Genomic DNA, 27,372 nt, shown 5'->3' on the forward strand with positions numbered 1-27,372 from the left:
TGTAGAACAGATGGCAGATTTTATCGCGGTTGAGCTAGAAAAAGGACGTAGTGGGAATATGCAGTTTTGTCGTCCAAGCTCCGATTAGGACGCAAAATACCATTTCGGAAAGGGAACGACGCCACGAGTGTAACTCACTGCTTTGCTGTGACATATGATGGATTTTGGCATTCTGAGGTCGTTTGGCCTTCCAAAACTGCAGTTAAAGTTTGGTAGTTACTTTTCCAATAAATTCTGTTTTGGACAGTTTAGGAGTTACGTTATTAAGACTCCAAATTAATCCTGTTTTTTTTCAGTTTTATGTAATAACTCCCCTAGCAGTTGAAGGGTTGAGGGTTGTTGAGAGCCAAGTAAGGAGTCTGCTGGAAGGAGGATTTTTCTTCTTTTTAGCTAAACTACCTAACCCTGCCAAATAAGCCAAAGCCCCTGAGTTACCATCACAAACCTTCCACAGAGATGTAATCTCTCCGTTGGAGAGGGTGCCGCAATCCTTACAATCATCAAGGAAGCCTAGAAGCTTTGAATAGAATGAGTCATATAGTTCAACAAGAAGAATGGAACTGGAAGCTCCGATCCGATCCTTTCTAGCTGAATTAATGCTAATATCTCAAAATTTTCATCTAGAGTACCAATATCCCACCAGGTAGAGTAACAACAGCGGTCCTATCAGAACTGCGGCTTCTAACTGCAGCATCTACCAACCCATGCTTCCTAGCAGAGAAAAACCTGCAAGTATAAAGCAATTATGCAATTTGGCAGCAGTTTTAAAACACATTTGTAAGTTATGCAAACGCTAAACCCTAAAAGCCTTTGAGCGACAAAAAATATTGGTCGTGCAAAGTCGAAAGTTTTTTATTTTATTTTAAAAACCCGCGTCCCATTTTTGTTACTCGCACAAATTTTTTGAGTTTTGCACGACGAACTCTTGGTCGCGCAAACTTTTGAGAGACGAAAAATTGGTTCGTAGCACAATATTTATAAAAATAATTGTTTTGAATAAGAAAAAATAAAAAAAAATTATTTTATGATTTAAAATATAATTAAGGTGAAAGCTACTTAATAAATGTATATACTATTCAATTTCTTAAGTGTTATACGTACAAAATAAATAAATTTAAAACTACTTAATAAATATATATATACACACACACCATTCAACGATCCAACCGTAAGACTTGTTTGTATATACTTCAAGATCGTATACCCCAAAAATCGCAAAAAATAAATATTCAGAGATCTAGTAACGGGACAAAACTTTTCGATAGTTATAAATGAAAAATCACGATTTAACGGTTATTTTGACTCCGATTTTGATGATTTTTTTACAGGTACACTCCTTGACCCTATATGAATACAATGACTGAATTTGATCTTCAATTTAAAACATTTGCACTAGTGGATACCACAAAATCTTATGTTATATTTAACGAAAGTATAAATAAACTCTTAATTGTTAGTGAATATATTGTTTTGATGGCATATGCATTCTACGAAACTAGTTTCAACGATCCAACCGTCAAACTTGTTTTTTTATACTTCGAGATCATATACGCCAAAAATCGGAAAAAATAAACATTCATAGATCAAGTAATGGACAAAACTTTTCGACGGTTATAAATAAAAAATCATGATTTAACGGTTATTTTAACTCCGACTTTGATGATTTTTTACAGCTACACTCCTTGACCCTATATGAATACAATGACTGAATTTGATCTTCAATTTAAAATATTTACACTAGTGGATACCACAAAATCTTATGTTATATTTAACGAAAGTATAAATAAACTCTTAATTGTTAGTGAATATATTGTTTTGATGGCATACACATTCTACGAAACTAGTTTCAACGATCCAACCGTCAAACTTGTTTGTTTATACTTCGAGATCATATACGCCAAAAATCGAAAAAAATAAACATTCAGAGATCAAGTAAAGGGACAAAACTTTTCAACGGTTATAAATGAAAAATCATGATTTAACAGTTATTTTAACTCCGATTTTGATGATTTTTTACAGCTACACTCCTTGACCCTATATGAATACAATGACTGAATTTGATCTTCAATTTAAAATATTTACACTAGTGGATACCACAAAATCTTATGTTATATTTAACGAAAATATAAATAAACTCTTAATTGTTAGTGAATATATTGTTTTGATGGCATTCACATTCTACGAAACTAGTTTTAACGATCCAACCGTCAAACTTGTTTGTTTATACTTCGAGATCATGTATGCCAAAAATCGGAAAAAATAAGCATTCATAGATCAAGTAACGGGACAAAACTTTTCGACGGTTATAAATGAAAAATCATGATTTAACGGTTATTTTAACTCCGATTTTGATGATTTTTTTACAGCTACACTCCTTGACCCTATATGAATGCAATGACTGAATTTGATCTTCAATTTAAAATATTTACACTAGTGGATACCACAAAATCTTATGTTATATTTAACGAAAGTATAAATAAACTCTTAATTGTTAGTGAATATATTATTTTGATGGCATATGCATACAAAAAAACTAGTTTCAACGATCCAACCGTCAAACTTGTTTGTTTATACTTCGAGATCATATACGCTAAAAATCGAAAAAAATAAACATTCAGAGATCAAGTAATGGGACAAAACTCTTCGACGGTTATAATGAAAAATCACGATTTAATGGTTATTTTAACTCCGATTTTGATGATTTTTTAAAGCTACACTCCTTGACCCTATATGAATACAATGAACTAATTCGATCGTCAATTTAAAATATATATTTTCTAACAAAAATCCAATCCGAACAATAATAATATATTTTTCTAACAAAAATCCGATCCGATCTAAAATAATAAATTTAAAGCTACTTAATAAATATATATTCCGTTTAATTTCTTCAGTGTTATGCATACAAAATAAAAAACAAAAATAAATTGGTTTAGGTGACAAAAATGTTTGGATTACGTCATGCAAAGATTTTAAAAAATAATTTTTTATTTTTTATTTTTATTAGGACTTTGCGCGACGAAGTTTACTTTTCGTCGCGCAAAGTCACTTTGAGCGACGAATTATTTTTCGTTGCGCAAAATTGGTCGCGCAAGACTTTGAGTGACGATGTATTGTCGTCGCGCAAAAGTTTGTCGCGCGAAGTGACTTTGCGCGACGAATTATTTTTCGTCGTCCAAAATTTGGTCGCGCAAGACTTTGAGTGACGAAGTTTCAAGTTTCGTCGCGCAAAGTGACTTTGAGCGACGAATAGTTTTTCTTCGCGCAAAATTTGGTCGCGCAAGGGGTTTTTTTTACTAGTGTGGAGGTAAAAACTGGTCCAAGACAAACCTTTAGAGCTAGGGTAAAATGCTGGATCGGTTGAATAGTCTATACTTGTTCAATGAAGCTCAAATTCGGATATGTCAACATCCATTGGAACAAGTTTTATGAAGATCTTCACCTCATTCGAGCACTGAAGCATGCTAATTCAAGGCTAAGAAGTTGACCTACGAAAATGAACAAAAACAGACTTAATAACCAATAATGCATTTTAGCTCATTTTCATTCTAACTAAGGTAAAATCTATGAAAACACAAAAAGAAAGTAAAATGCTATAAAATGTCAAGAACTAACTAAAAATATTGAGTGAATAACATGATAAATCATGTGTAAAAATGAACCCAACACAATATCCTCCTTTCTGTAAATTAGATTAATTTATAGTAATATAGATGATCGTTTGTATTAAAGCAAAACCTGCATATGAAGGGTATTGCTATCAGAGTTGACATACTAACATTGGACCATCCTCTTTCGAAGTGTAAGTAAAACGTAATAATCTTATGTCGTTTTCATTTTCTTGCCTGAGATGATACATGAATGCCCAAGTCCTTTCTATATGATCAATTTAATGGAAACTCATGTTCACCATAGTTAAAACGCCCAACCAGAAGTCATCACTTGACATTTTCTTTTTCTTTATATTTATAAAAATAAAATAAAAAAGGCCGTTACATCTTAACAACACATGCAATTTGCAAACATAGTGACCTTAACCAAAAGATGCTCCTAATCAAATCAAGAATGGATGTACCGTGTACGTAACGTGTGCAGCCGTAAATAGTGTTTTTTTATTTACTTGAAAATAATGAATGTACGCAAGCAACATGTGCAGCCATAAAAATGGTTTCGAGGGGGAGGCTTGTGGTGATGGTGCTTATCTTTCCACTTGCTTTTAATTTTAGGGAAGATTTTAAGATTCCAAAAATAAAAAAATTTGGTAGTAATAAAATTCTCAACAAGGTGGAGGGTATAGTTGGCATTACTAAGAAAAACGAAAATGAAGTTGGCATTACCAAAAAACAAAAAACAAAAAGAAGATCAATCACATGCATGTTCAAAACCATCAAAGATTAATGCAGCCAAAAAAACAGATATCAACTAAAATTTATATAATTTGAATCAATAACTCCTGGTTCAGTGATACCTTTTCAAAGTTAAAAGTGGTTACAAGTACGAATCATTCTCCATAAAATTTAACGGGCATGCAAACTTCTCTCGATTTAAATATTCTTCTATTTTTTTAAGAAAGGAATTAATAAAACAAGAAGGAGCTTCTCCTTAATTTTAAAGAATCAAAATTTTCCATTAAATAAAATGGATGTTGTATTATACGTATGGAAGTGAGTGTGTGTGTGTGTGTGTGACTTAATTACAAGAGGACCACTTAAAAACTTGGATTTACAGCAAATTAAAGAAGTGGTTTCATGTTAAGATATAGAGAGATCACTATGTTAACGGTACTCTTATTAAATTTGATTTAGAATCTGCTTTATGTTACATTATTTTCTCATAAAACTACTTGCAAGAATCTTGTAATTTAAATGATTAAATATATTTATCTTTGTACTCGAAAACCTGGATCATTGTTTAATAACTCTTTAGAAGAAGAAGCTAGAATAAGAAGATGACTAGCAGAACAAGAAAGAGAAAGAGAATCTGAAATCAAAATGTGCATTGACTTTTCTTAATGTACTATCAATACCAATATAATTCTAAAAGCATCCTTATCCTCCTTTTCCTATTGAGAACTGAAGAAAAAAAGATGAAGGCTCCATTTGTCATTGATTGGGTACTCTTTTCTGGATTATTTATTTGTATCCCTTGTGCGCACACAAGAAAGAGAATCTACCTTGGTTTCTCTGTTTTGGTAAATAATCGAACACAATTTCTCAATCACCCATCACATTTGTATTTATTAATTCATCTTCTTAAAATAATAATAATAAAAACAAAAAATTCTTGACCTCCTACCAAAATGTAGTATATAGTCAAACCTCTGTTTATCCCCGCCGGCCACGCACAGATCCAAAGGCTAGAAACATCCAAACCCATCCCACTTCAAATACCCGTTTCCTCCCACAACCTCTTTACCAAGAAATAGTGATCATTTATCACCAAGATGGCGAGTAGCACAAGCACTGGTGAGATTTTCTCTACCTCTTAGCACCACACATCACTATTGTTTTGCTTCCTTCATATCATGATCGGATCATTAATTAAGGTATAATTCTACATCGCTAATTATGTGTTAATTTGTGGGTTGATGTTATTGCATGCAGGTGCAGCAGCAGGAAAGAGTTCATGGCCAGAGCTGGTGGGGACTAAAGGAGAGGAGGCAGTAGCCACTATAATGAAAGAAAATCCATCGCTCAAAGCCCACACAATAAATCAAGGGTCCTTCATCACCATGGATCATCGTCGCGACAGGGTTCGTGTCTGGATTGATGAGCAAGGTGTTGTCACTGCAGCGCCTAAGATAGCGTAATTATACCTTCTTGGGGATTAATTATAATTTTAAAGAAAAAAAATAACTTAAGGTTGTGCTTATGTACATATTGTCCTATGTATTGCTGTTTATATATTTCTGAAATAACCTAAAAATTATTGTATATATCAACAATGCGAAATTCTATAGTGAGGGTGTCATATATGGACCCTTCATGTAGACCTTTATATTAGCCATAAGATCATTTCATTCAACTTAAGTGAAGTTACTATTCAAAAAATAAAAGAGGCTTTTTTTTTTTGGGTTAAAAAAAATGCTTCAGTGTCTGAATAGCAATAGACAAACGGGAGTGTTGTAAAATAAACATAGAGCTCTTTCGGTGTTTGGTTTTACTTATCCCATATATCCGATTTTGCTAAATTCTAGTAATTATATCAATTTTATGATTTTGGTTCTTATAGCATTTTCTTGCAATAGTATGCGAATAAATAAAAATTGATTCCATGGGTTCAAGTATTATGTTGGTTTCTTCTTCTACATCTGCTCTATTAGAATGTGAAGATTCAATTCAAAATTAACCAATTATGAATTAATGGGTGGAGAGGCCCAAGAGACGACTAAGACAAAAAAATTTATCATTAGATGTGAGATACTCTCCAGTTTATATTATAGAAGAAGGGTTATCGTTAAGATAGTTATTGATAAATGTGGCACAAATTATTTGATGGCTAAATGGTAAATGAAGTTATGGAAATGATACCATTTCGGTATTTACAAAGAAAATATAAAAATGGACAAATGTGGGTTAGTTGGTCAGGGTAGTGCCGCCCCCTTACACCCAAACTGGGTTTCCTTACTCGTAGATTAGATTAATTTAGAGTAAATTACCACTTATATATTATAAAAACGTAAATCATTTATTGGAAATAACTCGAAGCAAATGAAATTATATAAAAGGGATCCTCATTAAGGAAAATGAAATGTTATATATGGTGACATTTGCTGGGTTTAGTCATTCCAGCAATGGGTTAACGTGATGAGTAAAAATGCTCTCGTTAGTACGGTGCCTCTCATGCTCACACCCTAAATATATCAACCAAAAGAAGAAAACAGAAGAATAGTAGTCATAGTCATTTGATTTGTAGAGATTATTAACTGGCCATGTTAAGCCAAAAATTTCAAATATATAGAAGCAAAGGATGGAGCAAATGGAAACACTCATAAAAATACAAGTAACAAGCATAACCTGAAATCATTTCCTTAATTTAAAACCCAATTGTTTGAGTGCTCCTCCTGTAATTAATACAAAATCCACTTTGAATTAATCCTAATCAACCTCTACGAGGTACCTGGTTGACAGTGTCGTGGCGATTAACGTGAACAAGAACCCTTTTAATATTGCCAGTAGGGAACTCAGGGATGTATTTTTTTGTTATGATTACTTTTAACGACGGGTTGTGTGCCTTAATCCTCGATCTTACCACCGCCCTTTTTCGCCCACTAGCTCTGGCCATGACATCCTTTTTTTTTTTCTTTTTTTTTTTCACAACGCCAACTTCATTTTTGGTAATTCCAACTTCCACCTTCACCTTGTTGAGAATTCCAACTTCCAACTTCATTTTTATTTAGTTAGAAGGAATAATATTGAATTGGACGAGAAGTTTTGATGCCCATTGTTGTTCGGTGAAAGTGTTAAAAGTAATTTGAGATCCAGTGGTATAGATTCTAAATTATATATTTAATAGTCTCAAACGAACTGATTAGCTTTTGGTTAGGTTGAAACCAAAAGTGACTTTTGGTTTTGCATTTTGACTATGATTTGTAAATTTTCAATAAAGTGAGTGATCATCATATGGCAAATGATAGCAAGAGTCTACCTAAATGTTGCTACACAATAATTGATGGTCCCTAAAAAAATATGGGTCTTTTTCGTTCCCTTTTTTCTCCTTTCTTGGATAGGTCTGCTTGACCATTACTCAGCAAGATACTAGACCCCATTGGCAAAGATTTTGTATGTTAACTTGGTAGGTAAGCCACTCAAGAATGCTATTGTTTGTGGAAATTGTGTAACAAAATCTGAGAAAAAAATCCTTTCAATATCAATCTGTGGCATTCTAATTTATCTGAGAAATTAATTCATGAATTCTTAGGAAAATATACAATTCTCCAAGTAAGCCAGCCCCAGCCCAGAAAATATGGGTCTTTTTCGTTCCCTTTTTTTCTCCTTTCTTTGATAGGTCTGCTTGACCATTACTCAGCAAGATAATATAGCTAGGGATATACATGAATTAATTCGTACCCAAAATCAAATGGACCATGCATGCAGGACGAGATCGCTCTATAAATACTATGTTTTTTTTTCCTTCATCTCAAATTCTTAATCAATCGTTTCGTTCACTAAATTCTCTCACAAACACAAATAATTCACAATGGAAAGTGGCAGAAAATACCATATATATTTTGAAGATGGCTGAAATGGTCCTCATTATCACTTTGATTCTGAGCTCATCAAACACTTTTGTTCCAGCGATGGCTAGGCCTTTAAAGACTGAAAAGCCAGCATTGACAGGCTTCATGCTGTACAAGATCGATAGAGAACCGGTGCCACCTACTGGGCCTTCAAGATGCATTCCAGGCCACCTGAATGAGGATGGAGATTGTCCCCGGTCCTTGCATCCGTGAACCACCACTCCCATCCCAGCTGGCTATGTATATAGTTAACATGATGCATTGCCCAGCTAAATACCATATATATATATATATATATATATATATTGTTACGGATCATATTAATATTCTTGATCAGTGTATATACAAGAATGTAATAAAACTGTAACATGCAATATTCATTGAATAAAGTTGGATGCATCATGCATAAAATATGGGTTATGTATAGAGGGAAATTTTCAGTCCACAAAAGACTGCATGTATGAAGAAAAAATTATTGTCGCTAGACTGTCAATCTACGCCGCTAATTAATGGCTCGTTCAGTAACACTTTCGTTTTTTAAGTTTTTATTTTCTAGTTAATAGAATATTTGGAACCTCTTCGCTTTTGGCTGTAAATTTCATTTTAGGTGCCATTTTCACACATTGTTGCTCGTTCATCACTCATCCCCTTTTCCCTCCTTTATTTTTTTGTCCATCCATTTTCTCTCTATTTTATACTAAAAAATAAAAACGAAAAACGAAAAACGACCACTCCTCCCTAAGAGCAACTCCAGCGAGGAGCCCAGGCCTATGTCTAGGAGTAGGACTCACGAAGACGAGCTGACCCGAAGGCCAGTTTCCCCCGAGCTCGAGCCTGAGGACTGATGACATCAGGCACGATGTCATCGCGCGGTTTTAAATTTTTTTACCGTTGGCGAGTGCAATGCATACGCCAACGGTAAAAAAAAATTAAACTCGCGTGAGCTGACGTCAACCCTGCTCAAGCTCCAACGGGTAGAAGACATGTGTCAAGGCCTGGACGCTCTGATTTGCTTCTCCTCCTCCAATCCAACAACTGGCATTTTTTTGGCAATAAAATTATGAAAAAAATCAAAACAAATTTTAAAAATACCAAAAAATTCTGAATTTTTTTTCTATAAATACCTATCAATACCCTTCACTTTCAACACCAATCCTCATACATTTTCTTTTACTTATACTATTATTCACTCTTTACTCAACATTTTCCTCTCTTTCAAATTGTATTTTTATTTCTTATATTTATGGCTTCTTCTATCGAAACCGGAGGGGCGTGGAGCACCATGGAAGATGTTTCCTTGTGTGAGGTTTGGCTCCAAATTTGTCATTGTCCTGTGTCAGGCAATGAGATGAAATTTTTTCATATGTGGAAAAAAATTCATGCCGAATTTTTTGAAAAAATTCTGAGGTCGACTCATACAGAAATGGCATTGTCTAGTAGGTGGAAAATTTTCAATAAAGAGTTGGGAAAATAAAGGGATGCCCTAGTAAAAGCGATGGACAACCATAGAAGCGAGAAAAATCTTAGTAACGAGGTAAGTATTTTGTAATTTTCGTTATATTAAGTTTAATGTCCTAATATATATATATATATATATTTTAATGTTTTTGCATTTTCAATATTTTGTTAATATTTCTTGCATTTTCAATATTTTGTTAATATTTTGCACTTCCAATATATTTGTAAGGTTAATTGCATTTCTATTATTTTATTATATTTTGTTACTTGCATATCCAATATATTTTAAATATTTCTTGCATGTCCATGATTTTTTTTTAAAATAGATGATTCAAGCACATATGTGGTTTGGTGCAATTGGGCAAGGCAAAAAAAGTTTCAACCATCATGAATATTGGGAGGTGGTGAAAAATTGCAAACGCTTCATAATAATTCCCAAAGGTCTCGCCATTATGTTCAACGAGACGCCACTCTGTGATTCAATGACATCGAATTCACCTCTCAATTCCCCTATGAGTCAAGACTCACCCATCGAAAAGGAGCCGAGGCCCATTGGCCAAAAGGCTGCAAAGGCAAAAAAAGGGGGTAATTCGAGCAGTAATACATCAAAAAATTTGGAGAAAATTGCAAGGCAGAGCGCCATAAGAGTTGAAATGGAGCAGAAACGCCAAGAGAATGAGATGGCAATGCCAGCAGAATATGCACAAGAAAGGGAGTATTTGCGCAAAAAAGAGATGGATAAGACGGATCGGGAAACCATGGCGATGGATACAAGCCATATGTCCCCTGAAACAAAACAATTTTGGAAGCTAGTACGAAGGGATGTTATGAGAAGAAGGCTTTTCCATGATGATGGGCCTAGCAACACGGATTGGTTAAAAGATCAAAACCATTAAATTAATTGGCATACCTTTTATGTATTTGTATTTTTCATGTTTTCTATTAAAGTTGTTGTAATTCATGTATTTTATTTTAGTAGTAGTAATTCCTAATGACTTGTATTGGCTTTCTTTATTTAATAAACAAAGCATTCAATAAAATACCTTTTTATTCAACATATTCCATACATCAAACAAAACATAATTAAAAGAAAAAACCACAACCAAAGTATAATAAAAAAATAAAAAATAACTACAAACAAGGCACAATAATAATAATAAACCACAACCAAACCATAATAAATAAAAAACAACACAACCAAACCATAACTAAATAAAACCTAACCAAAGCATCTATGCTCCATCATTCATCTTCATTGCCTTTCACAGCCCATAGATGCTCCATCAAGTCAAGTTGGCGCCTTTTATGAATATACGAAGATTGCATCTCTGTATATCGATCTATCATATGGGTCATGAAATGACCATCCCTAACCAACGGATCTGACTCAAACAGTTCTCCACTTGGCCCTATGGGCCTTTCATAAATTTGTGTCAAGGCCGTGGTGACAGGACCCTCCCCGGAATTCCCGAAAACCGGAGCGAATCCCATCACGTTACCGACATCACCCCGATGCCGAGCCCACTTACCAAGGATCGAGACTTTCTACTAAAATTTTGGCAGAGTCTCCCCTGTAAATTGAACATTTCCTCAAAAATTCAACCTGCTCAAAATTTTGGTAGAAAGTCTCGATCCTTGGTAAGTGGGCCCGGCATCGGGTGATGTCGGCAACGTGATGGGATTCGCTCCGATTTTCAAAAATTCCGGGGCGGGTCCTGTCACGTGGTCGTGGGATCCGGTTCGTAAACCTCTACAGCATCATAATTATACTCATCCTCCATAATCATATTATGGAGGATGATGCAAGTCATCATAATGCTTCTGAGGATCTCCTCATCAAACATACGGGCCGCACCTCGAATAATCAACCACCGAGCTTGAAGGATGCCAAAACACCTTTCGACATCTTTCCTGTATCCTTCTTGATAGGTAGCAAATAATTTTTGCTTCTGGAATTAGGGATTCGGAATGGATTTGACAAATGTGGTCCACCTCGGGTAGATGTCATCAGCTAGATAATACCTCGTTTGGTAGATTGTATTGTTAACTTGATAGGTGATATTGGGGCCTTAGCCTCTCAAAACATAGTTGAAGACCGGGGATTGACCCAGCACGTTGAGGTCATTTTGGGATCCGGCAATTCCGAAGAAGGCATGCCAAACCCATGTGTCGAAGCCAGCAACAGCTTCAAGGACGATACTTTTTTGGCCTTTTCTATTTCCGTAATCACCTTGCCAGGCAGTTGGGCAATTCTTCCATTGCCAGTGCATACAGTCGATGCTACCAATCATTCCTGGAAATCCTCAAGCTTCGGCTTTTTGTAGAAGCCATTGGAGGTCCCTAGGAGTAGGTCTGTTCAGGTAGTCCCTAGTGTACAGAGTTTCAACTGCATCACAAAATCTTACCAAGGCCTCCAACGTAGTGGACTTCCCCATCCGCGCAATCTCATCCACCTGATCAGCAGATGCTCCATACGCCAACATTCGTATAACAGCTGTAAGCTTTTGCTCCGGAAGAAGTCCGAAAACCCCAGCAACATCACACTTTTGAACAAAGTATGCATCATAATTGCAAAAATCATGCATGACTTTATTGAACAAATGGGGTTGCATTCTATATCGCCTTCGAAAATCAACATCAGAGTACAAACAAGTTGGGATAAAATAATCTTCCAAAAGATTCTTATCCCGAGATTGCCTATTCTGTCCACATTCCGACGACGGCCGACTTGTGAATCACGGCAGCGACCTTGGTTCTCTTCATCAAGCAAAGCCACTGCTATGACTACTTGTTCATCTTCTTTTCTCTCCAACATATTTCTTTCATCTGCTCTACAGCTTCTCTCATTTGTTTCTCGCTCTTGCTTCTCCAAGCATCTCCTAAAATCTTCCATTTGAGAATGGAGTATGAATTCTAAACTCTGAGAAATGAAAATATAGAAAGATGTGGTGTGAGAGGTATGAGCTTAGCCTCTGGTTTTATAGACAATTTTAGCCAGATAGAGATGCCACGTGGCTAGATTTGACTGGATGAAAATCTTTTCTGAAATTCATCCGAAATTTGAAATTTATCTGAATTTTGAATTTTGAAATTCATCCGAAATTTGAACCCAAAAATTTATCTGAAATTTGAATTTTAAAATTCATTCAAAATTTGAACCCAAAAATCTTATCCGGAAATTTTATCTGATTATGAATAGTCTTGACACGTAGGAACCCGAAAATCTTATCTGAAAATATTATCCAAATTAATTATTGTGGTAAAAAAATTTGTGAAATAAACAAAAAAATGAATAATAATTGCCATTTGTCATGGCAACGGGTGGAAACACACAATACTATTTGCAAGGGTAACCCCTATTTACGTGAATAGTGGCTGCCCTAGTCCCCCTCTTTTCATGACAAAGGACAAATGAGTGGAGTTGCTCTAAGTAAACAATGTGACAAATTCTTAAATGATATTAGTTTTCCTGATAATTATGAAGTTAGAATGAAACTATGAAAACTGTGAAATAATGTCCAAAGCAAAGGTTCCACGTTCAAACTTGGCCAAATCAAACGTTGACTTGGCAATATGTGCAAAAAACCAATGTCTATATGTCCAATATTTTCATTTCCACGTTAGTTTCATTTCCATTTTCATGAAACTGGAAGGCTTTGTGGCATCATTTTTTCTAGCCCAAAGAAATTGAAGTCAATATTTAAAATATCAACTACATATTCATGCATCAATCAATTTGCGTTTACCATGAAATTAGTCAAACTTGTGAAGCTGTAAGTTCCAAAATTTTCCTCACAAAATTTCCACACGATAAATAAGGAAGAAAATGTACAGAAATACAAGTAGCGTGCGCCTTCTACGCATGACCCATATCTTTCTTTTGGGATTTCAAAATCAGCACACTGCTGCACACAGGATTAGTCAAATTATTAACGGCGGATATGAAAAATGGCCACAAAAAGAAAAGAAGTAATTAAAAAGCTATGTATTGTTGTTCCATGTTTATATGTTTGTAGCTGTGAATGTGATGCATGTGATCTTCAAGACACACCTTTTAGTTCTTTTTTTTCTTTTTTTTTTAAACACACATGTATGTTTAAATAATTATACCCAAGATAAAGGCCTTCGTATCATCACTTGTTTAATTGCCTCATGTTTATGGACACTTGGAAGTGCTTCGCATATGCCAGTTGAATAAAATAATCTGTCTAGTTTGAAATATATTTGTATAGAAAATGTAAACACATACTTTAAAATTATATAGGCTTAAGCCCTTTAAGTAGAGAAAAACTTAGTTGCAACGGGAATAGTATGTGGTAGTGTTATCACGCGTATCATAGTTTGGTTGAGAAAATAGTGTTATCCTCATTTCATGGAAGTTTTTCCCCTTAAAGTGAGTTTATAGTTCTACGGTTCTAAAAAATGATAAATAATTAGCATATCCCAGTTTCCTCTCTTTGTCTATTAACAAGGTAAGCATATATGTTGGAAATTTGATCACTATAGCGCCAGTCAAAGAAAAACTGCCAGCCAAATATATAGCGTGTTCAGGTTGAGAGCACATTTTTCTTTCTCCTTGCCAAACCGCCAACCTTTTTTTATAATTCCACAAAGTATAATGGATCACCACAACTACATTAGTCAGGCTACAGTGCACAAAACTGGATTATGTATATTTTTTTTAATCGAGATAACCGGATTTCATTCAATAATTAACCAATATAATACAACGAAAAGAAGGAAAAAGATGTACAAGCTTGGCCTATGTAAAGAGCCTTTGGCGTAAAAAAAACCCCAACAGATGATAAGGTCTTTTCTATAATAGCAAGGAATAAATCAACTTTTACACTTGATCTTAGCCAAAGGCCGAGAAATGAAGGTGTGGAAAATAAATCAAATTTTATGTAATGAACAGAGTAAATGAATGTACAAATTACTTGTAACATTGTTACAAGAAAAACCGAAAATAAATCTATGTGGGTACTATTTTGTATATCATATTATTCTTCCAAGTTCAACCAGAAAACTTCAAGTTTCAAGTCTCCAAAATTTGAAGTAACGTACACGGTACTCCACCAGGTGTTTGATGATATCAATATCATTTATGGTTGGTAGCCACACCAAATGGAACCATGAGACGGGGGTAAGCAGAAGCATGGTGAGACAAGCCATGGCCTGCGTAGTTCTTGACCTTGAGTGGGCAGCCCGATCCGCCAGTGCCGGGGATGTAGGTGCACTTGGAGGACTCGGAAGGAGGCAGATCACCTCTCGGAAGAGACTGGAAGTTCATGAGTTCATGCTTCATAAGCCTCGCTTCAGCATAGAGAATTCTGCCAGCCTTGGGTTGTACATGCAGAAGACACAGAAGCAGCAGCGCAGCCAAAGCAAAGTGGACAAGCCCCATAATATTTTTGTTAGGTGCAGTGATATTAAGATATAAACGTATGCATAAACTTCATGAGGGAGTTATGGTATTTATAGCTGAAACCTCTGAGAAACTTTGGTATTATTTTATTAGTGATTTGGAGGAATTTGACTGTTGACTAATGGGTGGTGGGTTTGTTTAAAACCATTCTTTTCGTATCCAAGTAGAGTTCAATAAAATTGAATAGGTTATCTAAGCAATTAAATAAGCTTAAGGGAGAAAGATTTGAACTCAATCCCAAGGTTTTGCTTTCCACTTTCCTTTTCATAGGGGTATTTTATGTGCGTAATTTCAATAATGCAATTTATACCATATTTATTAACAGCTCATGAATGTATGCAGGATTCAACTGTATTAGAGAGATGATCAGTAAGGTGATCAGTAAATATGGTCCAAATAGTAACACTCATATTATATTGATGATTTGAAATATGGGATATACTATAATGTTACGGGTCCTTCAGGATTAAGAATTGTGTTTCTTTCCCTTCACGTATCTTAATTCATCGATTTATTTATGTAAACAAATTGTTAATGATATCTGAATATTGTCCAAATTGTTTCCTTCAATGTTTTAATGGTACAGGGAAAGTTCCTGGGACTTGACACTTACGGGTTCCCATTATGCATAAGCGGACAAAATATGCGTCCATGGTATGGTGAGAAGAATATTCTGAAGTCATCCATTACGATAGGCAAATCCAAATTCCAAATGGGACTTCTCTCTCCCCAATACCCAAAACACATAAAAACACTGGTAGGAAATCAAATAAAAAAAGATTGTGTCGAACTCCAATAAAAAACCTTCTCTGCATTTCTTGAGAAGTTAACACAGCGGTGATGGGCCAAAAGTAATAAAGTTAAAATTTCAAAAAGCCTGCTACAGCCATGAACCATGAAAACCCCAGGCTAAATCAAAGCTTCATTTCTAACTTATGAAAAGGATGGAAGAAACACTCTTTACAAAATGTTTTCTTCTGAAAAGATTACAACCTCACTCCAAATGTAACGACCCAACAATTTCCTCAAGTACATTATTACAACGGACAGCAACCCACTAATTTGTGGGCAGGCTCCGTCGCTCATTCTCTTCGCTAACCGTCCTCTTCACTGACCATTTGAAGGCCGGAATACAGTGTACCCATTCACCCCACATGCCATGTTCGAATATTCAGGACTGTAGTAGGGGTAGCCCTCAGATTCTGTGTTCCTCATGCCAAGTACAGATAGATCAGAATTTGCCATCGGCCACTGGTTAGGAATTAACCCATCAATCTGCCCATTCACATAAGGTGGCGGACCAGCTTGTGGAGTAAATTCCCTAAGTGATTCGAAATGTCCCCCTAAAGTGTAGCCCCTCTGGAACCCATCATCTTGGTAACTCCGTGTCCGCTCAAACCTACAAGAGCTGGTTGCAGACCCCATGTCGCTAGACATGCCCAAATCACCGGGGTAAGAAAACTGCCGATTTAAGTGGGTTGGCCCATTGCTGAAGGGGTGGAAGACTGAGCTTCCTCTAGCAGGTCCAAAGCCATGCTCATCATCAAGCAAATCATTGATGATATCAAGGTGAGGGAATTCATCGGGCGATACACCTTGGGTCTGGCGCCCAGATGTACAGGCTGGGAACTCAGTGGACAAATGTTCCTGTGGCCTGCCATGTAAAGGCGGTTTGTAGAAGTCAAAATTTTGATCATGAAGCAAGGAGGAAGGATCGTAATTCATGCCTTTGATCGATTCCCTTTGAGAACTCTCCATCCATTGGGGTCCATTATGCAACGCATCCCGGGTTACCATCCCAAACGAAAAACCTGATTTAACTGAGCTTGGGTCCATCATTTCAGAGCTCTGAGGTAAGAACATTGGGGCAGAAACCAAGGCTGGTGACTGTGAGTATACTGGGGATGGGTTCACTCCTGAGCTTGGAGAGTTATGCGTCATACCAGTTGAACCTGAAGCTGCATGGTTACCCAAAATGGCATTTCTATATGACTGGGGAACATAACTATGAGTTGCTGGTGATGGGTCAGGACCCAACCGGCCAGCTGCACTTACTGAACGAGCAAGCAGAGGAGCTGTTTGAACAATAGGCACAACAGCAGAAGTAGGCCTGGGACCAGGAACCAGAGGAGCACTGGAAGGCCTAGACACCACAGGCACTTGCTGTGCCATGGCTTTTTCAGCTGGTTTTGGAGTTGTAGCCTTCTGAGTCTCAGGTTTGGACACACCGTTATTCTGGGATGTAGTAGTCAAAGGTGTCACTCTATCAGTATGCTGTGCACTGATTGAGGATCCCTTCCTAAGTGGAACAGAATCTATAACAGCACTACTCTGGCACTCTGACTTCGGTTGACCAGTCAAGGGCACAATTTTAGGTGGGCTTCCAGGTGAGGATGTTACTGCCGATGTCTTCTCTTTCAACGGTCTTTCCAAATCAACCTGATCCTTGATACTCAATTTTTTCTGCAGTGAAACAACTTCTTCCTCCTATAACATGAAATGCAAACAACAGTTGTGTCACACTCGTGGAAAATAAGAAATTAACAAAATCGCAAGTTATGACGATAAATGTAGCTTTCCGATGTGTTAAAGAGTATGGGTGGCAAGGAATAATGACAATTGTGCAAATACAATAGGAAATATTGGGGACTGTACGACCCTTGAACCAATTATGCAGTTAGAAACACGAGATAGAATAAGTAAACAGTAGGGTCCAGTGGTGAAGGCCAACAACAGCAAGGCAATCTTCGAGTCATGGAAGACCACAAAACATTAAAGGAAAGAAATTCTCACCTTCTTAACAACATGCTGCTCCAGCCACTTAATCCGATCGTGCAATGAATGAACAGCGGGCTCAGACTCAGATTCACGCACCTTATTACTACTTCCAGAAACATCATTCAGAAATCCTGCATCAGCTACAGGTCCAGAAGGCTGATTATCCATCTCATTTGGCCAATTATTCCCATCACTTGTTGCCTTACCACGCTGATGTTTCCCCCTGCAATTTTGAATTCAGGAAAATGATAATGTACCTTGTATGATAACAGTTGCACAGCAAGAAATGCGAGCTGTATTTACCTGCTAGGTGATTTTTGGTTTTTGTAATTAGAAAAGGAGTTTCCCTTATATGGCCCATTCATTACCACTGATGGGACTGAGTCAGTGGAACATGTTGAGGAACTATCATCCATCACAGATGGGCTCTTTCTTTCAGATACTCCATTTTGCACAGATGACAGCCCACTAATTCCACTGCTGCTGGCTTCTGTGGGAGGATGGACTTCTGATGTATCAGTGTCCCAATTTATTGGACCAGCATCTCTGTCTTCAGAATCAGGCTGAGGTACTTCAGTAACACCATCCACTGAATCAGACACATCAGATACATCATCCAGTGTTTCTGGCTTTTCAAGCTCAGGTTGCTCCTCATGCCTTGTGTAATCTTTCATTTCCTCAGTGGGGTTTTCTTCTTCTTGTTTCTCTTGTACTGGTATATCGGGCCTTTCCTCCCTTCCTTTGTCTTTCCCCTTCCGGTTATTCCTCTTCTGTTTAGCCTGTAGAAAAGAAGCAAGGGATGCCTGTCGGAATCAAAGGGGAAAATGAGGAATTATCATTTTTGACAAACTTTCGAACCTACCAACCCCATTCCCCTCAATGCAGTGGTTTCAGTTTGAACAAACGTTTAACAGAAATGTTGCATTTGAATATTAGTTTATCTATTTCCACCGTAGAGCAGGGAAAAGCTTTTCTTAACCCAGTTTTTCACCTATCTTAAGGACCAAAATAAGATAGTAGAAAGTAAGACTAGTATAAAAGGGATCCCTGGTTGCAATATTGTTTTCAAAGTCTAACAAATAAATATAAACACCCCATACTTAGTAAAACACCAGAGAGTGCACTGCAGGAACAAAATAAAGCCAAAAGATACATTGTTCTGATCAGAATCCATGCATAATAACTGAGGCAATATTCGCAAAAAATATGCATTCCAACCAAGGCTAATAGAAAAGGCTACAAATAACTCTTCTAAAACAGATTTGCCTTTTTTTAAAATATCCATTTGGTGAGTTTAGATGAGAGCACAGGACTTAAGATGTCATTAACAAATACTGCTGATAACTGTTGAGGGAACATTTCATAAGACTCAACTACTGAATCACATTAACAGGCCAGTTGGCAGTATCATAATACTCTAAACTGAACCAAACCTGTTTTTTCTTTGACTTCTTTTCCTTTTCAGTTGCTCCTCGTTTTGCCTTTTGCTCACTTTCAGCCTGCCATGCTGCCTCTTCCTCACGGATGAGTTCCTCTTGCCTCTTCAATGCAACAGATTCATGATAGGCAACTTCAATTTTATTGCTGCACGTAAAAAGGACAAAGAATACACCATTAATAAAATTAGACACATAAATATGATAAACCATTCATACTGTTATCTACAAAAGTGATAATTCATCACTCGAAGTGACATTCAAACGACTACAACAAAATGGCTAACTTCATTAGAAAGCTGGCTAACTCCAGCTTTAATGTTGATGACACAGAAAAAATACTCAACAGTAAGTATACTAATTCACCAACAATGGAGAACCACATCTTACTGCTCTTTTGTAGTTTACAATACTTGAGAAATGACAACCAGGTTATAGTCAGGAACCTACAATCCCTTATCCAAAGTAGGTTATGGTCTAAATTATGTCATTTTCAATTCCACTCCCCAGGCACCAGCTTAACTCAACGTACACAAAACGTATTCTTGAAAGAAATTAGTGGCCATAACTCCACCTATTTCACTTTCTGTAGTCCCAGGAACCACAATCCCTGGATTAAAAAAATGGCATGCCATTTACTGTGGAAGCAAATATACAAAAGATAGTTTGCTAAGAACAAAATACTAGGAATCCATATCCATTATCAACCACATTTCACAAACAGATAATTCATTAACCATAACTCCCCCTGCACACTGCGCGAAACATATTTGCAATATTATGAAGCGGGATTCACAACTAATTTAGTAAAAAGAAGACCAAGGGCAATAACAAGAAATACTGTGGGACAATACTCAATAATTATACAAGCGAGAAAAACACATATTTGAGCTTAAGAGGATACCTGAAAATATGGGCAAGCACAAATATTTCCACAGTCCTACGACCCAATTCCGTAAGACGTCTTTCATCTCGCTCGATAGAATCTTTGTTGAAGTCCTCTCCAGAATTTCCATCCTGCAGAAAAACCAGAATGGTTATTCAAAGATCAGGCAAAACTAATCAAATTCCATAAGTATCTCAGCCTTCCTTTTTCAATCACAATGATAATGCATTACATATCCTCAACAACAATTAGTAGGATATTTAGTAAATTAGTCATAAAAATTTTCCACCCCATTAAGGTTGTAAAAGTCCTAATAGAATCCTTCTAAATCACTAAAACACCAGAATATATAGATCTTTACCCTTGTGAACAAAATTTGACTAAAACAAAGGGCTGGAACTTCCCATTAGGAGGGGTGGGGGCCTTCATATTATTGGCGACTATACAGTCCATAGGCCGTAGTAAGTTAACCAGTTAATCAGTAACTGAACAGTGAACAATGGCACTAGACATGAAGATAAACTAAACTAATAAATTAATAAGAGAATATAACGGTGTTTGAAGTATTGATAAATCCAAAAGCATTGAGGTGAAGCATAATTCACAGTAAGTATTGTGAAAACAAAGGGTAGAAATTTTTCCTTTGTTTCGTCAAAAGGTAAACAAAACTTTAAACCAAAATACCAGGTTAACAAGAACTTAGTTTATATGCAGACTATCTTTTGTACCCCGATACTGATTCCCAAAGTCCTTGACATGAATGAAACTGGAATAGTTGACAAATCAATTAAATCAATAAGCACAAACATCACCACGTAATATATAAAAAGAAAGGATGTAATCCCCTATACCACACAACCAACAATAGGGACTTAAATGCATCCGAAAAACCAATCCACACTTCACTGCTCAACATAGGATGTTAGCAACTCACTTTTGTACGATTTTGAGGACCCTTCTCATCTTTTGGAGGTAATGGTTCCATGGCAGCCCTCTCAAGTAGCAATAGCACATCATCCACCAATACAAACACATCTTTCTCCAAACGAACAATTGGTGCTGGCATTTCTTCAGCCTCCAATAGTTTCACCCTACCTTTCTTGGATTTAGTTTGGCCTTCAAGAGCCTTCAAACCACTATACAATGAATCCATTACCAATGTAGATGTGACTTCTTTCTCAATGAAAAAATGCTTAACGACTACTTTCAGGACTGCATCCATCTTCTCCCTGGACATACGGCGCCTAGCATTTTGTTCAATACCTAACCAGAAGGAGCGAAAGCTGCAACCATATCAAAAGAAATGTTACTATAAAATAGACAATGTTTAACCAGTAAGCTAAGAAAAACATTTGTACAAACAGAAGAGAATGCATGCATGTATACATACATGTGCATCTGTATGCTTACATTACAAACACATGCACCCAAGTCAACATGTTAATGGAAGTCCAGAAGATACAGCAAAAATGCCATTACATTCATGGTAATTCATATTTATAGGAACCGCACAAGAACTGTAAAAGAAAGCTTTCAATACATCATGTCTTCCCAAGATAAGGCATTGTATAACCAATCCTAATCGTGATCATTTCAACTGTATTATTTAAGCTGTAGCATGATAAGAAAGTTCCAAAGCAAAGATATACCTTGTCCATCTAGCTTTATCCTCTATCAACTTTCCAAGTTTGCTTCTTCTCTCTTCCACAAAACGACGACAGATTTGCTCTACATTTGTCAAGTATACCCTAACAAGTTCTCTCCTATATTGACAGTCAAGGCAGCGGAATGGCCGGTCTGCTTTCTCCCTATGAAACCAAGAAGCAAAGAAATATAATTCTTGCAAAGACGAATAAAGTGCATGGCAAATTAAAACACAGAAAGTAACATATAAAGTTACCCAAACAATATGCAGACACCCAAACCAAAAGGTGTGATTTTTTAATGAAGAACTTTGCAATCAAAAGCTGGAATTTAAAATAAATAAAAGAAAGGCCACCAGAAGAGAGTGCCCTTCAAAATCATAACAGATGAGAAAGTCTGATTTATAAACATTAAAAATAAAAATAAAAATAAAAAAGACAGTAAGAAGAGGATCCCTTCAATATCACCACCAGAGATGCAGTGCTATCCTTAACTACAACGTATCCTTTAAATCGAATACTATAACTTATGTAAAACAAAATCGGGCCATGGTGAGACTTAATTATGATAGTTTTTCCCATGTAGAAGTCAGAAATAAAACATCGGTGCTCCAGTAAAAAATTTATACATAAAACAACCATCACCTGATCACTTGAACTTGAGCCTTTATTATAAGAGTGTCAGCATCAATGAACCCATCTAATACTTTTGACAGCTCCATAAATTTTTTCCACCCCCAGTCATGCTCTTTCTTCCAAAATCGATGTAATGTATCTGCAAAAAAATTGCATTTTCTGAAAAGTGGTAATGAATAAAATTGAAAGCCCACTAAAACTAAAACATTGATGAACCAACCAACCAGAATATTTCGACTTCTTAGGATCTTTATTTACCACAGCTATTGTAAACTGTGCAAAATGACTCCAACCTGTTAGAAATACAAACAATAAATGCTATAATTACACCACGAGAAGAAAAAAAACCAAGAAAATCGATCATCAGAACTCCAACAAATTAAATATAGCACACCTGGAAGAAGTTTGTCATGATTAGCTACACAAAGAAACAAAGAGAGATGATTGCAAACATCACAACCCTGGGGATAGATTAGAATATACCTGCCAAGTAACAAAAAGTTTAAAATTCACATCTTAAAATGGCTGTTTAAGCAAGCCATATGCTTTCATCGGCAATTAGGCACCAAACTTAAAGGGCAACTTTTTTGCAAGCGTGTATACATAATTCTCAAACTAAAAAACCTGTGCAACCTTTCAGAAAGGCATTTTTGCTAAATGCTGTTTTGTGGGTGCAAATGGAATCTGTTATTAACTAAAAAGAGTACTACTTTTCTATAAATAATATATAAAAGAAATTATAAGGGAGACTTTTTTTTATTTATTTTTTTTAATTATTTAATAGAAACGATTGTATTAATAATCAAGAGGACAAGCTGAAATTTTGTATTGATAAGGGAGAATATTCATACCCCGAAAGATAAAATTTTGGGTCTCAAATAGAACCCCCATAACTAAAATCAAATAGCATGTCAATCACATGCATGATTAAGAATAAGGAAGAGGAAACATAATGTACAAAATACAAAACATAATATACTCGTTACACAAAAGGGCTGATGGATTTTCATTCTTTTTCAATTTGATGTTTTTCAGATTTTTTTTCATTCTATTTGACATAAGTTAAAAATTGGACTTTAATTGTTAACAGACTCAAACACAGTGACTAAAATCGGAAAATTAAAACCACAGTGACCAAATGTGTTTTCAGGTCAAAACACAGTGACCAAAAATGTGTTTTACCCTAAATATACAAGTGTCTCCATATACTAACACAGTTGGTGCAAAATGCTGATACAAATGCATAAAAATTTACAGATTCCATAATGGATAAACTTGCAGCATGTAAGTTGAATATGGAAACCATAACCAAGAAAACAAAATTCATAACAAGAAACTTTTTCTGTGCTGAACATCTACGCTGTATGGCAAATAATCATGTTCAGAGTTTCATACCATTTGTAGCCGCCAACCTCAAAGGCATTACTACGAAGTTCTCTTTTGTTAATCTGAGAAAATTTCTCTATCTTCCATGTATATTTTCCATATAACTCAGACGGTTTGGGCCCTATAAAGAAGTAAGATAGGTTTGTGAACATTTAGCAAAATAATCATAATAAAATTTGAGAGCAGAAGCACTCCCTAGTATAGATGATATGGAAAATATACAGTAAAAATTATTTCTTGTAATGGATTAAATGAAGATTAAATTCTCACTCCATGTGGGTGTGATAGGCAAGTCAGAAATGCAATACACCAAAGGAAAAATGAAAGCAACATATAGAATCAGTAATTTGGGGAAATATAACATAGTATGAAACTAATTCCATGCAGAGATGAGCACTCAAAAGCATTTTCTGAACTGAATCCCGCTCTATTTTCAAAATAACACACCTCACAACGTGTTTCAAGTAGAAAAGAAAACATAAAGCGGAACAGGTGTACTTATGAAAATATTGAAATTTCAAATATTTAAAAATTCATATGGAACAAATTCTCCAGCCCTTTTTTTGTCAAACCAAGCAAAGCATTGGCAAATGTAGTTAAGAGGTAAGTAAATCAATTAAATAAGCACACACACACACACACACACACTCTCTCTCTCTCTCTCTCTCTCTCTCTCATTGTCTCTCTAGGACAGCCAAATTGACCTCCCACTTGAGGTGATTTGGATAAACACCCAAGAGAACTTCTACAACATTTTCACACAAGGTTAATAAACTTCAAGAAAAATGGTTAGACATATCCTCTTTTGATGATGCAACATGTGCATAAAAACTTAAATATGACCAAGGCAAATGTATTTGAAAGAAAATAGCAAAATCACTTGTAAAGAAACCATAAAACATTGGCAGCTACATTTCACACAATCCAAATCCAAGTACATATCATTCTTTTTATGCATTGAGTTCCACAAACCTGGTATTTGATTGAGAAAAAAAAAAAAGGAACACACAAAACAAGGCATTTAGCATATAGTGAATAAAAATTATACCACCGTCGTCGTCGTCATCAGAGTCCCAATAAGGGGGCGAAGTAGATGGGGTTCCATTTTCCACCTGCTCAGAGGACCGCCATTCAGCTAAGGCTTCCCCAGACAGGCAGCGCTGCCCACTTGAAATCCCCTCCATAGACCTTCCCACTCCAGACTCTTCACTAGAAATCCCAGCCATTTCCCACTCCAAGATTCCTGTCCTCACACTCCTTCAACCTTGCTCACTAGATAAGAAAAACAACCCGCCAACAAAAAATTTATCAACATTAGGATTTCAAACCCCAATCACATGAAAAAAGAAATGTGCACACTACAAGCCATTTTCCTGGTACCCAATCACACCATAATGCTAAAAACCCAATAATAAAATGTCGATTACATCCCAAAGATACATGCATCACAACTTTTTGATTTCAAGGGTAAATTGTAACAAGTTAAAATTGACAAATTGAAAAACCCTTCTGTCCGGACTGGTTGCTAGTAAATGCAAGGAGAAGACCTTAAAATTTATAATAATAATAAATTATTTAATTGGGACCTGACTGAACAAATTTCTCAACTCCACTGACTAATTAGCTAAGATGATGACAGTTCTACAGCAATCAAGAATCAAAACGACATAGAACGCAAGAAATAAGAAACTTAATTTCAACTTTTTTTTCCATGATTTTCTCTGGAACCAAACAGCTTATCAGTTACCATTCCCTAAACCAAAAACCCACATCAGAAAAACCAAATATCAATAAACCCTAAAACGGAACTTCAAATACTTGAAGAAACCAAGCTGAATTAAAACCAAAAAGATTGAAAGCAAAAAATTCTTTAATCAAAAACCCTAAAAAGTCAGAACCATTTTGATGAACCCAATTGCAGGAGACTCAAGCCCAATATAAACCCACAATAATCTGAACCAATAGAACTAAGATCGCGGATAATCAATCACCTTTAAACGCGATCAAATAGAAACCCTATTGAAACACAGAGGCGAAAATAAAAATTAAAGAAGAAATACAAAACGGAATCTCGTAAAGGACATCATATAGATCGAATAGTAATACGAACCTGCAACGAAGACCAGAGCTTATTCACAATGGCCAACGGAAGCTCTGAGATTCTAGAGAGAGAGGAAGAAAAAGAGAGAAAGAGAGAGAGAGAGAGAGAGAGAGAGAGAGAGAGAGAGAGAGGGGTCGAAGGAGCAGCAGAGAGAGATAGAATTGAGCAAAGGCGGAACCCAAAAAAGAAAATCTAATTTTATTTAATTTAGGTTTTTTTCGATTTTCATTTTTTTTTTTTTTTTTTTTTTTGGTTTGTTTTGTTTGAGGAGGTGGAGAATGGAGATATATAAAAACAAAAGGGATGGTGACTTTTCGCTCTTCTCCCTCTGTTATTATGAGAACGAATTTTTATGCGAGAATCAAAAGGATTTTGTAGTCGAAAAAAATAAAATTCATGAGCGACAATTTGAAGGAAAAAAGAGGGGAAGAGGTTGCGGTGCGGAAGCTTATATAGGGTCGGTGACGAATGTGGGGGAGCATAACAAAGAGCAGTTCCTTCCATGTTTTTACACTAGGCATGGAGCTTCGTTCATTGGCCTTGCACCTTGTGGGACCCATTTTCTCTTATTTAGGTCTGGGTGTGTAAGGGCATGTTTAGTAATTGGACTAACAAGTAATCGGATTAATTAGGAAATAGGGTCAGTCATGCATACCAATTAAATTGTTTACTAACTGTTGAAATCTAAATGAAAATAAAATGATTCGCATCCAAACCAATTACTATTGTGAATAATTAGAATCAAAACCAATTTGATTACTAAAATATCTTTGTACATAACAAATTCTATTTTGTTCAACTACCTATACAAAAATTCTAGCCGTTCAAGGAAAATTCCAGAGAGGGGGAAGGAGGATGAAATGTCACTGCCCCTCCCCCCTCCTCTCTTCTTGTCTTTTCCTTTTCGGTTAGTGAATAAGTTTACTGAGGCATTTTGAATAAAAATCATCTTGTGGTGGTTTCTTCTAAGCCATAGTTAGATTGAAGTTCCTTATCACTCCTTTTAGTCTATGTTCTCAATCAAATCTTACTCTTAAAACCTGCGTCCTAACGTAGCTCATGTTCTTTAAATTTGATTTTACATCATTTTTTATGGAGGTTGTTGCAAATCACCCAATTGTTCTCAGCAAAGTTATTGTTTTCGTTTATTTGTTCGCTCTTATGAGCAGGTAGATCACTGGAAATCATATTTTTCCCAAATTTGTTACGAATGCGATGGTGGGTGTGGGCACGACGGCGCTTCTTCAAGTGATAGTGGTAAGGTTCGTTTAGGCTCATGGGTTGATTCAAGGTTTTGGTAATGTTGAGTTTGTGGGCTTTGTTTGAGCTTATGGCGAATTATGGTGATGTTAGCTGGTAGTTTTACAGCGGCTTTTGTCTGCGT

The 27,372-nt window shown here is 36.0% G+C and overlaps 2 protein-coding genes across 3 annotated transcripts; one reads left to right on the forward strand and one right to left on the reverse strand.

Annotated features, from left to right (window-relative positions):
- On the forward strand, window positions 5,225–6,084 carry LOC18788975 (glu S.griseus protease inhibitor). The gene is made up of 2 exons (XM_007224847.2): window positions 5,225–5,465; window positions 5,604–6,084. The coding sequence occupies exons 1-2, from the start codon at window positions 5,444–5,446 to the stop codon at window positions 5,807–5,809; spliced, it is 228 nt and encodes a 75-aa protein (XP_007224909.1). The 5' UTR covers window positions 5,225–5,443; the 3' UTR covers window positions 5,810–6,084.
- LOC18791312 (MATH domain-containing protein At5g43560) lies at window positions 15,909–26,492 on the reverse strand. 2 transcript variants are annotated; one of them, XM_020556028.1, is made up of 13 exons: window positions 25,998–26,492; window positions 24,936–25,159; window positions 23,897–24,008; window positions 22,896–22,984; window positions 22,726–22,794; window positions 22,511–22,640; window positions 21,872–22,030; window positions 21,157–21,505; window positions 20,241–20,353; window positions 19,334–19,484; window positions 18,204–18,703; window positions 17,916–18,123; window positions 15,909–17,609 (listed from the first exon to the last, which is right to left on the reverse strand). In XM_020556028.1, exons 2-13 carry the CDS (start codon window positions 25,111–25,113, stop codon window positions 16,230–16,232), a joined length of 3,438 nt encoding a protein of 1,145 aa, XP_020411617.1. In that variant the 5' UTR covers window positions 25,114–25,159; window positions 25,998–26,492; the 3' UTR covers window positions 15,909–16,229. The 2 variants fall into 2 exon arrangements, with proteins under 2 accessions (XP_020411617.1, XP_007225426.1); XM_007225364.2 differs by having other exon boundaries at window positions 18,204–18,679; window positions 25,998–26,490.

The sequence above is a fragment of the Prunus persica genome, chromosome G1 (assembly GCF_000346465.2).
Source record: "Prunus persica cultivar Lovell chromosome G1, Prunus_persica_NCBIv2, whole genome shotgun sequence".
Classification (NCBI taxonomy): domain Eukaryota; kingdom Viridiplantae; phylum Streptophyta; class Magnoliopsida; order Rosales; family Rosaceae; genus Prunus; species Prunus persica.